At 28.5% G+C, this 15067-nt stretch overlaps 1 protein-coding gene across 2 annotated transcripts; it reads right to left on the bottom strand.

Moving 5' to 3' along the window:
* Positions 1 to 4937: 4937 nt before the first annotated feature.
* On the bottom strand, positions 4938 to 9116 carry LOC120079523 (Tetratricopeptide repeat (TPR)-like superfamily protein). 2 transcript variants are annotated; one of them, XR_005482254.2, is made up of 9 exons: positions 8679 to 9057; positions 8519 to 8585; positions 8219 to 8258; positions 7877 to 8009; positions 7592 to 7663; positions 7253 to 7333; positions 5432 to 5505; positions 5254 to 5315; positions 4938 to 5168 (listed from the first exon to the last, which is right to left on the bottom strand). XR_005482254.2 is itself a non-coding variant. In XM_039033735.2 (8 exons), the coding sequence occupies exons 1-8, from the start codon at positions 8958 to 8960 to the stop codon at positions 5102 to 5104; spliced, it is 804 nt and encodes a 267-aa protein (XP_038889663.1). In that variant the 5' UTR covers positions 8961 to 9116; the 3' UTR covers positions 4938 to 5101. The 2 variants fall into 2 exon arrangements, 1 of the variants encoding a protein (XP_038889663.1); XM_039033735.2 differs by lacking the exon at positions 5432 to 5505 and having other exon boundaries at positions 8679 to 9116.
* Positions 9117 to 15067: the final 5951 nt, after the last annotated feature.

Below are 15067 nucleotides of genomic sequence, written 5' to 3'. Positions count from 1 at the left end.
ATCATCATGAACAAGCTTGAGAAATTCAATGAGAAAAATCATGTCGATAAGAAGAACAAGCCTTATGCATTGATTGTCCATTGAGTTAGGATTGGCAAAATTCCTCGACCAGTTTGATCGGAGATGGGGTCAAATCGGAGACAGGACTAGGATGGGGAGGGTGTCTTCGACCCCAACCCTACCCCGATTAGGTTTTTAAATATTTTTTCTATATATATAATTAGATTTTAAATATTTTTTCTCTATATATATTAGGTATTTAACTTTTTATATTTAGCTTAGTTTTTAATTTAGCTCAATCTAAGTCCAACTAAAGTGTCCAGACCAAAACCAAAGATAATTTTACAAAAAGAATTTTTTTTTAGAAAAAATCACCATATGGAAATAAAAGGAGAAAACGGGAAATGGATCCCTGCGGGGACCCGTTTCCCCAACGGGGAATCCTCATCACCGTCCTCGCCTTGAAATGGCGGGATGGGGACAAGGGTGGGAATAAAATCCCCCATCAGGGGCGGGGGAGGGTTCAGGTCCCGTTGCCAACCCTACATTGAGCTAATTCATGAGCAACAACATTTTGCTTATCGCTTAATGTGTCGAAAACATTGCATATTTATAGAAGTAACTATCTGAAATATCTCATTTACGATGGTTTTAACCGCAAGGTGAGTTACATCAACTTGGTCAAGAAGACTAATAACCTCCATGCAATCAATTGATAATTAACGGATCAAATAGATACTTAATTTTTTAATTTTATGTCTAATAGATTCATGAATTTGAAATAGTATCTAGTAAGTTTTTAAGCTTTTAATTTTATGTCCTTGCATTTTCAATTTTGTATCTAATAGATCATTGATCCATTTGACTTTTTTAATTCAAAAACGTACTATACACGAAATTGACAGTTTTGGAATTTCAATGTATATCATATCAATTTTAAGTCTAATAGATTAGTTATGTTTTTAAAATTTTTGAAATATGTTGATGACCGAATAGATGCAAAAGTGAAAGTTTAAAATTAATTAAACACTTTAAAATTTTGGATGCTTATTGAAATTAAAATTAAAAATTTAATTTATAAGACTATCTTGTAAAGTACACAAATCTGTTTTAAAGTTTAAGGTCTAAATTTATAATTTAAAATATAGATTATAAAAAACAAATAAACAATATGTAATTAAACACCAACATTTTTATTAACGAACAAGAAAATTCATATTTTGTTATATTTTTCTTTAAAAAGTTTTTTTTTTTTTTTTTTTGGTGTCATTCTTTAGTTTTTATACTTTTAAATAGTTTAAATCTATAGTTTTGAATGTGTGTATAATATTATCAGTTGAATTATAAATTTTAGAAATTTGTAGATACAAATATTCATTGTTGGGTATTTTCGTCTTATACAGTTTCAACTCTTTTTTTATATATATTTAAGATTTATTAACACTCATTATTATTATCAGGTTTAAATACTATTTTAGTTCCTATACTTTGAGTTTTTGTTCATTTGGATCTTTATAGTTTCAAAGTATTTATTTTAATCTCTATATTTTCAACTTTAGTTCATTTTGGTCCCTATACTTTAAAAATGTTCATTTTAGTCATTGTACTTTTAATTTTAGTTCATTTTGGTCTTGATACTTTTAAAAAATTGTCATTTTTGTCCATTCATTTTCACTTTTAAAGGGTAAAAATTATCAATACAAAGACCAAAATAAATATTTTAAAAGTATAAGAATCAAAATGAACCAACATTTAAAATATAGGGACTAAAATGATCATTTTAAAAATATAAGGACCAAAACGAACAAAAACGAAAAGTAGTATTTAAAACTTAGTATGATTAAGTTGTTGATGGAGGGCAAAATGGTAACTTCAGCAGCCCACAAGTGACAGAAGTTTGTTGGTGTGTGGTTGGCCAGGGGGAATAACTTAAAGAATATCCAACTTTTTGTGCCGTCTATTAAGAATATGCCAAATGGGTGTATGTTTGGTTCCATCCCATCCTCTTCAAAATCACATGCTTCAAACTTGGGACAATTATGTTTTGTGAAAATGATTGGATTTTTGTTATACAAAATTTTAACCTATAGTATTAAAAGATATATTAATACTTAAAACGCTCGAGCAAATTATTTACATTATCTCGGTATTCTATCAATAATACTAACAACAATCGAATAGAGGTAAACTTGAACAAAATCATGTCTCGACCAAGAAAAAAGTTTCAATACAGACTTCCATAGGTCGAATTCAGAATAACAAAGATTAAAATACTATCTCGATTATGTACTCAAATATTAATTTTAACTTCAATATTTTCAATTTTTGTTCATTTTAGTCCTTATACTTCTAAAATGTATTTTTAAAAGATGACTAGTTCAGACACTTCATTTTCATATTTATCTCCTTGTTTTTATTGAAATTTTAACATAATACTTCATTTACTAAATTTTCTAAAGAGTTTCTATTTTGTATAAAATTTTTAAATAAGGATTAAAACAATAGTTTTTAAAAATATAGAGACAAAAAAAAAAAAAATTGAGAATACAACGACTAAAATGAATCAGGACTAAAAAAGATATAATTCTAAAGAGTTTCTATTTTGTATAAAATTTTTAAATAAGGATTAAAATGGAGATGAATAATTAAAAAAAATGTGATCAAGAGTTTAGAGACAGATTTTCTCTATTAAAAAAACTAAAAATTAAATAGGTACAATAATCAAAATCCACTAAAAATGATTTTGGAACTTTCCTTCATTTTAAAAAAGACAAAAGTAGGTTCATAATGAACTGAACTGTATGGTGAAAAAAGGAAAAACAAAACAATGTGAGATAATTATATAGAGGGCCCTTTCTCGATATACATCTATTATCTCAATACATCCAATATAAATTACATCAAGATTCTACTCATTTTAAAAATATTATGTACTTTTCCCAGATTTTATACCAAATCTTATATATTTCAAACTTTCTACAAATTCAATCTTACGTAAATTTTCAAATCTTGCATTTTGGTTTTTAAATTTTGGAAAATATTAAATTTTACAGAAAAAAATTGGTAAGATATGGAAAATATTTAAAATTTCGGAATCTTGGACAGATTAACACTGAGATTCTATATATTTGAGCTTTCTCAGCGAATTTTCGAACAACTAATTCTCGAGCAACTTAACACCAAAATTCACATATTTGGGTTTTCTTGGTAAATGTTTAACAGATTAAAGATTCTATATATTTTTCATATCTTACTTAATTTTCTGCAAAATTTGATTTTTCTTAAAATTAAAAAATCACAAGTGAATCACCTGAAAACCATTTGGAAAAATTGGAAATTCAAGATAATTTAGGAACAAAAATTGGGCTAAAAATTTGAAACGTTACATAAATATTTGATGTAATATTTGGTAAAGATAATTGAGTTAGTAAAAAATTTGAAAATATATAGTAGTCAATATGTACCAAGAACACCCAGATCAATTGATAGGTTAGAAAAAATTGACTTTTTAACTAAATCTTAGTGGCCGATCTTGCTCAAGATGGATCAAGAAAAACTATTCTAACGATTTTTTTTTAAAAAAAATGCAAGTTCTAAAAAGTGAAAACTTGAAGAGACTATGTCCGACGATTCTCGCAAAATGCTTTTAAACCTTTTTAAAACAATTCTCAAACATGTCCTTTCCTTCCTTCGACCTAACTTCAAGTAAATATATTACTGCCAGAAGCTTCGTACCAACTTGGTTATGGTTATAGAATTTTCTGTTAACATATGATTGTTTCCTTTCTATCTTGATAACAATTGCCGTAACCCAAGATTCATTCCAATTTGAATCTCGACCTAAAAAGATAGATTTTACAAGAGAAGGAAAAGGAAAAAAAATGGTAAAATATGGTATCTAAGCAACTAGCTTGATAACGTTTTCGTTTCTTATTTCCTGTTTCTTGTTTCTTCTCTTTTGAAAACAAGAAACATGAATATGTTTGATAATTATTTTCTATTTCTTTAAAAAACAGAAACATAAACTTGTTTGATAACTATTTTTTGTTTTTTTTTTCTTATTTTTCCTTTTGTTTTTAACAATATAATATAAAAAGAGAAAATATGTCATACATTAAACATCAAAAAAGATATTATCAAAAGTTCATGTCATCTAATACAAATGAGTTTCGATGAAAACTAAATATAATAACAAATTGTATCATATTCGTCATATGTTACCCAAATTTGACTACACTGTCATCTCTAACTCGAACCATTTATTTTAAATGATGTCAAGTCAAATCTAACTTAATTATATTATTATATAAATGTCGTGGTTGTAAAATATTAAAGTTAAGTTAAATGAATGTCTTTGTTGGCAAAATTTATATATATATCGTAAAAGTCTACTCAATTTCAGATATACTAAAATATTAGAATTAAGATAATATATAAACATGCATATTGCAAAATTTAATACTCAAAAGTTAAAATATATATAAAAAATTAGTATACATGTTGAAAATTAAGGCAATATAAAAATCTAAATATTGGAGAATTTTAAAATCCAAAAAAATAAAACATAAATATAGTAAAATTAATTTTGTAAATAGCAAATTTAATAAATAAAGTATAAAAGATAGAAATAAATAAATATACATATATATATAAAGAATAAATAAAAGTGCCTTGAAAGTTGAAATTTGAAAGATAAAAAATTTAACATACATATTAAAAATTAAAATAATATATAAATCTAAATGTTGGAGAATTTTAAAATTCAAAATTCAAATAAAATATAAATATAGCAGACATTTTTTTTTTGTAAATATAAAATTAATAAATAAAATATGAAATATGGAAATGAATATAAAAGAAAACAAAACAAAATAAAAGTGCACATCTTTGGACTTGAAGACACAACCAAGAGAAAACTACCAATAGGCCAATGGTACATTTTGTTAAATAAAATAAACAGTTTAATATAAGATAGAAACGGAACAGGTAGTTTCTCAAAATGTGCTCATTTTTTATGAACAATTATCAAACAAGTTTGTTTCTTGAAAAATGAACAGTAAATAGGAAACAGGAAATGTAAACGTTATCAAATGGACCCTTACTAACTGAAACTCCAGTTTCGACAAAGGCAGTGAACTCTGGTAAGAGCTGCCATGTAATCATCAGACCTGAAAAAAGGAGAGGCATTGCCCATTTATTGAACTTATTGAATTGGTTGCACAAAAAACATGGATTTCTTTGGACGATTCAAACCTCTGTCCATAAGGAGATTGGCAAGCTGCAACTATATGTTGTTTGGCTGCATCCAGTTTTTTCTGCAAAAAAGGAAAATATGATCCCAGAAAGTCACTTTTCCAGCCGTTCTCATGAAGAATTATTGCAAATAAAATTTTGAACTTCCGACTTCAAGGAAGGAGTATATATCAATTACCGCTAAGTTATGCTCAGATCAAGTATTATGCTTGTACCATCTCATCTCCACATAAAATGCAGTTTGATTATCATCTATAAAAATCACATGGATTGTTAAGTGTGTTTTCTTGATTTAGTTTACTCGAGTAAACCATCATAGATTGGCCTAGTGGTAAAGGGACATGACCTTGATAAAGGACTAAGAGAGCATGGGTTCAATCCATAGTGACCACCTACCTAGGATTTAATATCCTGTGAGTTTTCTTGACACCAAATATTATAAGATCAAACAGGTTGTCCTGTGAGATGAGCTGCACGTAACTTGATCCGAACACTAATGGATGTAAAAAAAATAAAAAAGTTTACTGGGGTATGTTATTTAAACTAAGAAGCTAAATGTGTATCAAACTAGTCTTAAAAATAGACCTTTTGTTTGATTAGAAATTACAAGTTTGGTAGTTTAAGAGATGAACTTCAACTAGTGTAGTAGTTATTACTCTAAAAGGGTCTATAATAAGGACTTAAGATATCTTTTAAGGTTTGCGTTTATTTTTCGACGTGGAAAATTTAGACCTCGTTTGATATGTTCTCATTTTTAGTTTTCTATTTCTGGAATTTGTGTGTTTCCAGCATGTGGGAGAGGTTAGAGAAAAGAACACATTTAACTTCATTGCGTGAGTTAGATATGTCAACATGCCAAATTATGATTCCAAAACAGAATAATTGGATACTTTACCCTGAAGATAAGCAGCTGGGTTGTCTTAAGAGAGGTAGAGTTTGAAGATTAAGTGCTTCTTCTCATTAAAGAAACCTGTCATTGTTTAGGAAAGTACTTTGAACGCAAGCTGTCGAAAATTTCTGCGTACTCAAATAGAACATCCTCATCACAAAATACTTCATCCCAAATCTTGAAGAGATCAAAGTTTCCGGAGGATGGAAGACACGTCATGAGTCTGCAGAGAGATCAATCTCGGCTAGTTTGTAGAAGGTTTGGGAAGAAAGAAATGCTAGAATTTTTCTAGGCAAGACAAATCTTTCAAGGATGTTTTAGAGTTAGCCACCACAAATGCCTTCTTTTGGTGTAAAGATATACAGGCCATCAAGCGCCATAGTTTCTCTTTTCTAATATCAAATTGGAAGCATCTTTTATATACTCTTTGAAGGAATCTCACTTTTACACCCTTTGAAAGGGTCTCTTTTGTATATCCTTGGGTATTCCATTTCTTCAAAGAAATTGTTTCTTATCCAAAAAAAAAAAAAAATTACGCTTGTTTTCTTCCGATTTTCTATCTATAGTTTGAACCTTTCTTGAAGAAATAATTAAATTCTTAGTCAAATTAAAAATAAATAAAAAGTTTTTAATCATTGTTATTTTTAGTTTTCAAAACTTGACTTGATTTTTTAAAACATTGGTAAAAAGTTGATAACAACACAAAGAAACTTAGAGGTGGAAGTAGTATGTATAAGCTTAAATTTCAAAAGCCAAATGATTATCAATGGAAGCCTTGATAATTTAAAATCCTGGTTGCCTTTTGGAACCGACCTTTGACTGGGCGAAACCACTCTGAAAATTAGTGAGAGTAGACCATGAGCACAATCCAAAAATTGGGGTATGATTTCGATTCTATTGCAAGACAATTTGTGGTATTTTAGAGTAACAGAATGTTTTATCCTAGTTCTGTACCTATCAAAGAAAGGCCTGAATATTATAGTTGTTGACAAGGTAAAAGGACAAGAATATTGCTTCAGGCTATTCTTTGATTTTTCAGAGACTAAAAAACAGTACGTTGCAGGGATAGTTAGTAAAACAGTATAAAGTAAGCAAGTCTTTGAACCTAACCTCTGCTTCATGATAAAGCCCAGCATATAGAGAGGCATAAAAATATTCATTCTCACGGCCACTTGAGAAGGCAGCAATAAGCTATGAAGTAAAAACAAGTCTTCTGTCAGACCATAATCTAGAAAATTAAACAATATGGGTAGCAAAATGGTGCATCAAAAGGCAATTTAGAGATGATTTGTCGACAAGCATATTATGTTAAGGCAACAGCATCGAAAATAATTTAAACAGAATAGATACTTCAGAAAAAACAAAAACCCATTGAACTTTGAAGATGTAATGACCAAATGACTGAAAAGGAGAATTGAAGATAGAGGAAAATAGGCAGAAGTTCCATACTTTCTCTGGATGGCCACCATCTTTAAACATGTTGTAAGCTTCCCGCATGACGGGTCGTGAATCTCTACCTACCTGCAAATATTATAAAACTTCCAAACATGATTTTGATGAGTTTGCTATAACTTAATTGGTATTTCTTCTACAAGTGATTATGAAAAATGTGCTTCACTTAAAGCACGATCTCTCAAAATTCATCTCAAACTCACTAAGTCACTCTTATAGCAATATTTCATCCCTGCTTTTATCATCTCATAAATATTTTGTCACAATAAAATTTTAGCTTACCTCAAGAAATCGCCTTCTTGCTTCATCAACTCCATACAATTGAGCTTCACAAAGAAAACACCAAATAGACTCCTCTGTGTCGTTTGGATTTTGAGCAACATCTAGTCGGAACTGCTCAGCTCCCTCTTCAAATCTAAAAAGAGATTCCTACTTCAATTATTCAAACTCATCCAAATTAACATAATTATATTCGTACTAATGCTAAACTCAGCAGCTTCTAGTTTGATTCAAAATTTTTAAACGGTTTCAAGATAATGACTTGACAAATCCATTTCTGATTTTCTTCTGCATTTCTTCATATCATAAATGTAGCAGAAAAGGAAAATTGGGGAAGATCGATACCTATCAAGGTAGTAAAGTGAAAGCCCTCTTTGCCAAAGATCTGATAACAACCATAACGAAATGTATATTAATTAAGTAATGCACTGCTAAGGATTAAGAATAAGTCACTGATCTAAACCCTAACCGTTTCAATTTCCTTTCCAAGTAACTCTAAAGCAAGATATCTCTATTCAAACTTTGATAGTTGTCATTTCGTCATCATTCAGAACTTAATATAAACAAACTTGATAGTTAAGCTAAAAAATCAATTTCAGTTTTCAAAATAAATTACTAACACCGCCGCAAAGTGTTGGAACCTACATGCCTTTTGACGAGGATCCAATTCAATTGCCTTATCGAATTCTGCTAAAGATCCCAAAACATCGCCCTAAGAAACAACAAAAGTTACACAAATTCAAACCGAAAATACTAACAATCAAAGCAATTTTACATGAGTTAAAAGAAAGAAAAAAAAAGGTACCTGCCTAAAGAGAAGCATTCCACGTCGAATAGCAGCAACAGCGTCGCGAGGGTTGTTTCCCCCAGTTAAGGCGTCCCAAATTCCAGAGACTGAAGGAACGAACAATCTTCTAGATAACGACAATGGCGGAACGTGATTGAGCGTGATTCTCATCGGAAGCGAGCTCGGAGAGTGGGAAATTTCGAGGGTTTTGGTTGAATTGGGGAAAGAAGGCGCGATGAAAGGTATGTGAAGCGAATGAGAGATGGAAATGGAGGATTTGAGACTGGAGATTGCAGCCATTGTTGAAGAATTCAATGAAATTGAAGAAGATTGAGCTGGTGCTTGTGAGAATTCGGAGACGATTGCTTCGTAATATTCCCATTTTTTATTTTTTTAGATAAAAGGAATTGACGAAGATAAGGCGCGAAAATGAATGATAACTAACGGGCTTGTACCGTACGGGAGAAATTGCGAAGACTAACTATGTAAATTTTATAAAATATAGAGAAAATAACAATAAATATAACAACACGAGAAAGAAAAAAGAAAACATGTGTAGTGTGTACTATGTCAATTGTGGTATCTATACAATAATCTCTACCATATCTATTTATAGGATTGTGAAAATAATAGGTTACAAGATCAAAAATAAAAGGGAACAAGAAAAATATGAAGATTAACGAAGACGTTTATCGATGAATTTGTAACATAAGGATGTTATAGATATCGAATATTCATAATACTCTCTTTAGATGCCCATTGTATATAGAATATATGTCTCGTTAAAAACTTCATTATCAGGAAAAACTCAATGGAAAAAATCATAGTGAAGGAAAAATAGTACATTATTCATATACTTTAACAACTGGCTCATAAAAACTTTGGTAGGAAAACACATTGAGTTAAAAAACTATAGTTAATAGAAAAAGACTGCAGCACATTTATTCCCCCTCATGAAAGCATCACTTGATAACTCTTGGTTGTCACGTGCAAATGTTGTGTGTTAACTTCTCAAATGTTGTTGTAGGATAGCACCTTCATCAATAAGTCTTTCAAGTTATCTTTTGAAGAAATTTATTGAATAGTGATGTTGTCATTTGATGCTTTATTATTGTCTTCATATAAGAACATTATTTACTAGCCTCATGAATTATTAGGATTTCAGCATGACTTAAAGTAGAAATTATTATAATCTGCTTCATAGGCTGCCATACTATAAAAATACTTCTCCATGTACTAAGTAACATGTTTAAGATCTTGTTCATATAGGTTAGATAAGTAACAGACATCTTCACAACCAACTAGATCACAATTAGATTTATGAGAATAAAATAAATCTTGTAAAATAATTCTCAAGTAAAAACATAGCATATGTTTAACTTTACTCCAATTTCTTTCTTTGGAGAAATATTATATGTATGTAACAAAATTACTAAAAATACTACAATATGTAGTATATAAACTATAAAGATATGAGTGTATTTATTTCTCAAAATTATGGTTTTTCAGGATTTAAAGTTCTTCGTTATCTTTCTGATATCAGATGATATAATTTTTTTACACTAAGTGAATGAATCATTATGGTAATGTAATTGGTCCATATAAGATCTTTTATGTATAAATTGATGCAATTTCATTTGTTTTATGCTTTATTTGCAAGCTAAAGGAAAACTTACTATCTCAATTTCTTTCTTATGAAACTTTATTGCCTTTGAAATTTCTTAAGGAGTTTATGCTCGTATCATCAATATATATATCATTCTTTAATATTTTACTTATATGATTTTTGTACATTTAATCCTTAAGGGATATATTATTAAGAGATTCATATAAATGTACAATAATTACATCTATTAAATGCAGGTTAAGCTTTTCATGCACAGTTAGATAAATTAAATATCTCATGGTATTGAATCCACCAAAGTATAATATGTCTCCTCATAATCAATACCAGTTCTTTGCAAGAATTATTGTGAAACTTGTTTCACTTTATTATTGCGACCTCATTCTATTTGTTTTTATTATAAATACTCGTTTGTATCCTACAAATTTGACATTTTCTAATAGTTCTCACGATATGAAAAATGAATTTATTTCTATTGGATTGTTTCTTTCCACATAAGTCAATCATTTCTATGTTGCGATATTTTTCAATATATTTGAGTATGTAATACTCATTTTCATAAATAATATTGTGAGCAATTTTGTATGAAAAAATGTTATCAACTTATTTAAATATGGTTCCATCGTTTTCTTGTCATGACATATAATATATCGAGATATCTTTATTATCCTCATTTACTTCAAGATTCGTATGAATGCTCATATTTAGGATTTTTTTCGAGAATATCTATATTATCAATTGAGTCATTGATTAACTGCTTCTTTTTTTAGGATCTTATCTTTGGAACCCATTTGTGTGTTATAGACTCATTACTATTGACAACTTGTTACATTGGGATATAACTTGGTCACTTTCTTGCAACCGTAAATGTTCTGTAAATGCATCTAGCATTGATTTGCAATATTTTACAAATGAATTATCTTTTAAACTTCTGGTACAAAGTGATCCGTATGATGATCAAAATGAGATAATATTTATGTATTTTATTCAATTTACTTTTCCAACTTTTCCTTAATTTCTCCCCCTAATGTTGGAAATTTTGTCTTACTAATAACAATTAAATTATGTAGTAAATAATCCACCTGCCAGGGGTTCAAAGTAATTAATTGATGTAAAATCAATTTCAACATAGATTTTAATTGCTCCATCATCTTAATTGTTGTTGTGGAACAATTTAAACATTTACTACATATCTTGATGAAATATATTTGGCTTATGGCCATAAACTCATTAGTCATTGGTCGAGCATACACAATAAATGATTTCATAAAAAGTTTTGCTATTTGAACATAAGCTACGGGATGTTCAACACTTATCCCAAACAATTATTAAATGTTTGGGATGCAAACTCACTAGCATTCTCAAAACAAAATAAAAAAATATATATGTGACCATCAACTAGATGCACCAACAAAAATCATAAAACCATGAATCTGTTCCAAAAATAGGAAATGTTCAATTTAAATTTTAGCTAGTGAAAGTTTGGTAATTAATCTATTGAGAACACGACACCATGATAATTTATTAGATCGAAGAATCTTCTAGTTCTTCAAGGAATGTCAATGTATATTTTCACTACTGACCCAAAATAACTCATCATGTCAATGGAAAACATATTTGGATCAATGAACTTCAGGTTTATTGTTGTATATATTTCAACTACACAAATATGTGTTAATACAATTTAGAAGGAAAAACATAACTTTTCTATATGCACTTCCTATAGAAGACAATAGATATAGTATATAAATACCATATGTTATTCTTATTATCAATCTTTCTCTATGATATCTATTACAACATATACCTTCTAAACTTACTAAATTTCTCTTTGATTTACAAGAGAATAAAATATATCACTTGTCAATTTTGCTCCTCTAGCAAAAGATTGTTTTCTTTTTCAAAAATCTTTAATCGACTTGATTTCATATTTGATTTTTCGCTTCAAGCATTTGAATTTTTGAAAACATATTGTCTACTTTTAATTATAATACGCATAGATATACTATATGCAAAACATAAATATTATTTATTCTTATTCTCTTCAAGAGATTTAAAAGAAATTTAAATATCTCATATACAAGTTTTCAAAAACAATAATAATCTCTTTAGGAGATTCTAAGAAACTTGTAACATAATATCATATTTAGGAGTTAAAAAATAAGTTATGATCTCTTTAAGAGATTCAAATAAATTTTCAAAGTTTGCTTCCACATGTCGTTTCTCTTTCCGTGATAAGGACTTTATTTCTTATTGTATGACAAGTACAAGATTATTGTCTGTGTTTTGCATTACATTTGAAAAATGAAATTTCCCTTCAAACCATTATATATGTGGTTTTAATAGAATAATTACTTCTTCCTTTATTAATATGATTCCTACGATTAAATATTAAAACATTCACTTTAGAGAATGATATTATATTATTTAGTCAAAATTCATTATTTTTATATAAACATTTGCTTGTATGTTCTATTTGATATATGCTTATTACTTTATAAGCATTTTTTAATTGAAAATATGTGCATGTGCATGGAAAAAACAATGAACGTTGATTGATTTATACAACTTCAAGTATATTAAATCAAAATTAGCTTTAGGAACATTAATGAGCTATTATGCATAACTTTCAAATATTGTCATAAAGGAATTCAATCAAATATATATCAGACTCACAAATGTATCCATATGAGAATAATTTAAATATTCAACAATTAAATAAATTTCAATTCTAGTATAGCAAACAAAAATTGACTAATTCAACTTCCAGATTAGTTCCTAGGAGAAGTGACGGTCAGCTTAAATACTTCAGCCTAACCAGAACAATCCTTAGACAGAGTTCTCTTGGTCAATTTTTATTTCTAATTCATTGATTTTTTTAATTAAGAGTTAATTAATAGATTAATGAATCTAAGTGCATTGTTAATCTTATTAAAATAAATTCACTTTAAGAAATAATCTTTAATATATTGAATCTTTGCAAATAAAATTAAAGATACTTTTGAATATTTATTCTCATATTTGAAAGATAAAATAATATTATTAGAAGAGAATCTTAACGAATAAAAGATAATATCATTATGAGAGAATTTTACATTTATTTATAAGAAACTCAAATCTTATCTAGAAGTATGTAATCCAATTAAGAAAACAGATATCCTAATTCATTTTTTCATATACAAAAATTATATTCAAAGATATAGGAATATGAATGAAGATATAAGAATATGAATGGACATCTCAATCAAATCTTTTAAAAATAAAGACTACATTTAAAAATAAGATGTATGATTTGAAGTCTATGTTAAATTTTAATCTAAATGACATATTTTATATAATAATTTTAAAACCTACACATAAAACCATATAGCATATTTGACATATTCATATAAAATTTAAAGTCAAGAAATATTTGATTTTCAATATCCTTACTATTTTGGATCACTTAAAATAAAGTTTATTTGAGTTTCTCAAACCTAAATTTTATTACTCAACAATTTAACTTTTACCCATTAGAAGACCCATGCACATATACAGTATGCGAATTTTCGGAGAGTGGGTTTGGAATCCAACAAGTATATGTTTAAACAAATTTAATATGCTTGAAAAATATGGAGGCAAACAACGGCCTAATTTACTTAAATACAACGTAATTAATAGTTGTAAAAGATTTCCCTCTAATTTTATAATAAATAACAAAAAATGCAAAGTCTCAAATTAGCCAACAAAGGATTAAACCCAGATTGCAAATTGGCTAAGAAAAACTCACAAATGCTTCAAGCGAAGATTTTAGTTTTAATGCTCACATAAAACTTTGTATGAATTTTACAATTTGATTAGATCAAATGTAAAAACTAATATTAAATATATTTTAACACTCAATTTTTAAACACATAAATCACATATATGATTAAAATAGAATATTCACCTTCTTTGAAACTTTCATTTTAAATACTTTGAAAATATGTAGATAATTCAAGTGGGTCTTTAACGTTCTTGGTGTTCTAGTGAACCAACTCCAATCTCTACAAACATTTCAGTGGTAGATACTCGTGCTGATAACATTTTATAAAATAGAGAGAAAAGAAGAACAAACTGTTGGGATTGGTGTTCTAAGTCTCTCTTGTATTCTCTAGTTTGTAAACATTGTATAAACAAATTGTTATTAATAAAATAATTGTTATTTTACGAGCATTTACTCAATTTAATAAACTAAAATCCTAGGTTATTTTATGTAATTTAAAAATGTATATAGAGACATATAGGTGGATCATGTTTAAATGATAACCTAAACAATTTGTAGTAGATGAATAAAGCTGGATACCTTATTCTAATGACACTACGGATACAACCCGCTTTGTAGATGTTGTAAGTATTGTAAAGTGCTACAAATGATCTAATCTTAATCATTCATGTGAAGACATGAAGCGGGGTCTCCTATACAAAGAGTTTGTCCCAAGACCACGAAAGAACTAGTCTTATTATATAGCGTCGTTAATAGTAGAGACTTACATTTCACCAAGATGACCATAGATGACATGACCTGAATCCCGAGTGAGTTGCAAACTCCTATCTATGAAGGCAATCCTTTGATTTGCATGGGTGAGAGTGGCCAGATCGCCGACTCAATATGCCTACCATTTTGGGATTCGTCTGATTGGGGAGTTGGGAACACAGCTACACAAGACGGAATTCACTTCCTCCCTAATGTCAGAGTAAGTAGATAAATTGCTCTCTTAATAAATGATTCCGGAGCTTGAACAATGTGGCCACACCCTCTCTT

This window comes from Benincasa hispida, chromosome 6, assembly GCF_027475165.1.
Source record: "Benincasa hispida cultivar pf3 chromosome 6, pf3_genome.v1.1, whole genome shotgun sequence".
NCBI lineage: Eukaryota > Viridiplantae > Streptophyta > Magnoliopsida > Cucurbitales > Cucurbitaceae > Benincasa > Benincasa hispida.
The sequence above is the reverse complement of the archived record's forward strand: the minus strand, read 5'-3'. Positions and strand labels throughout refer to the sequence as shown.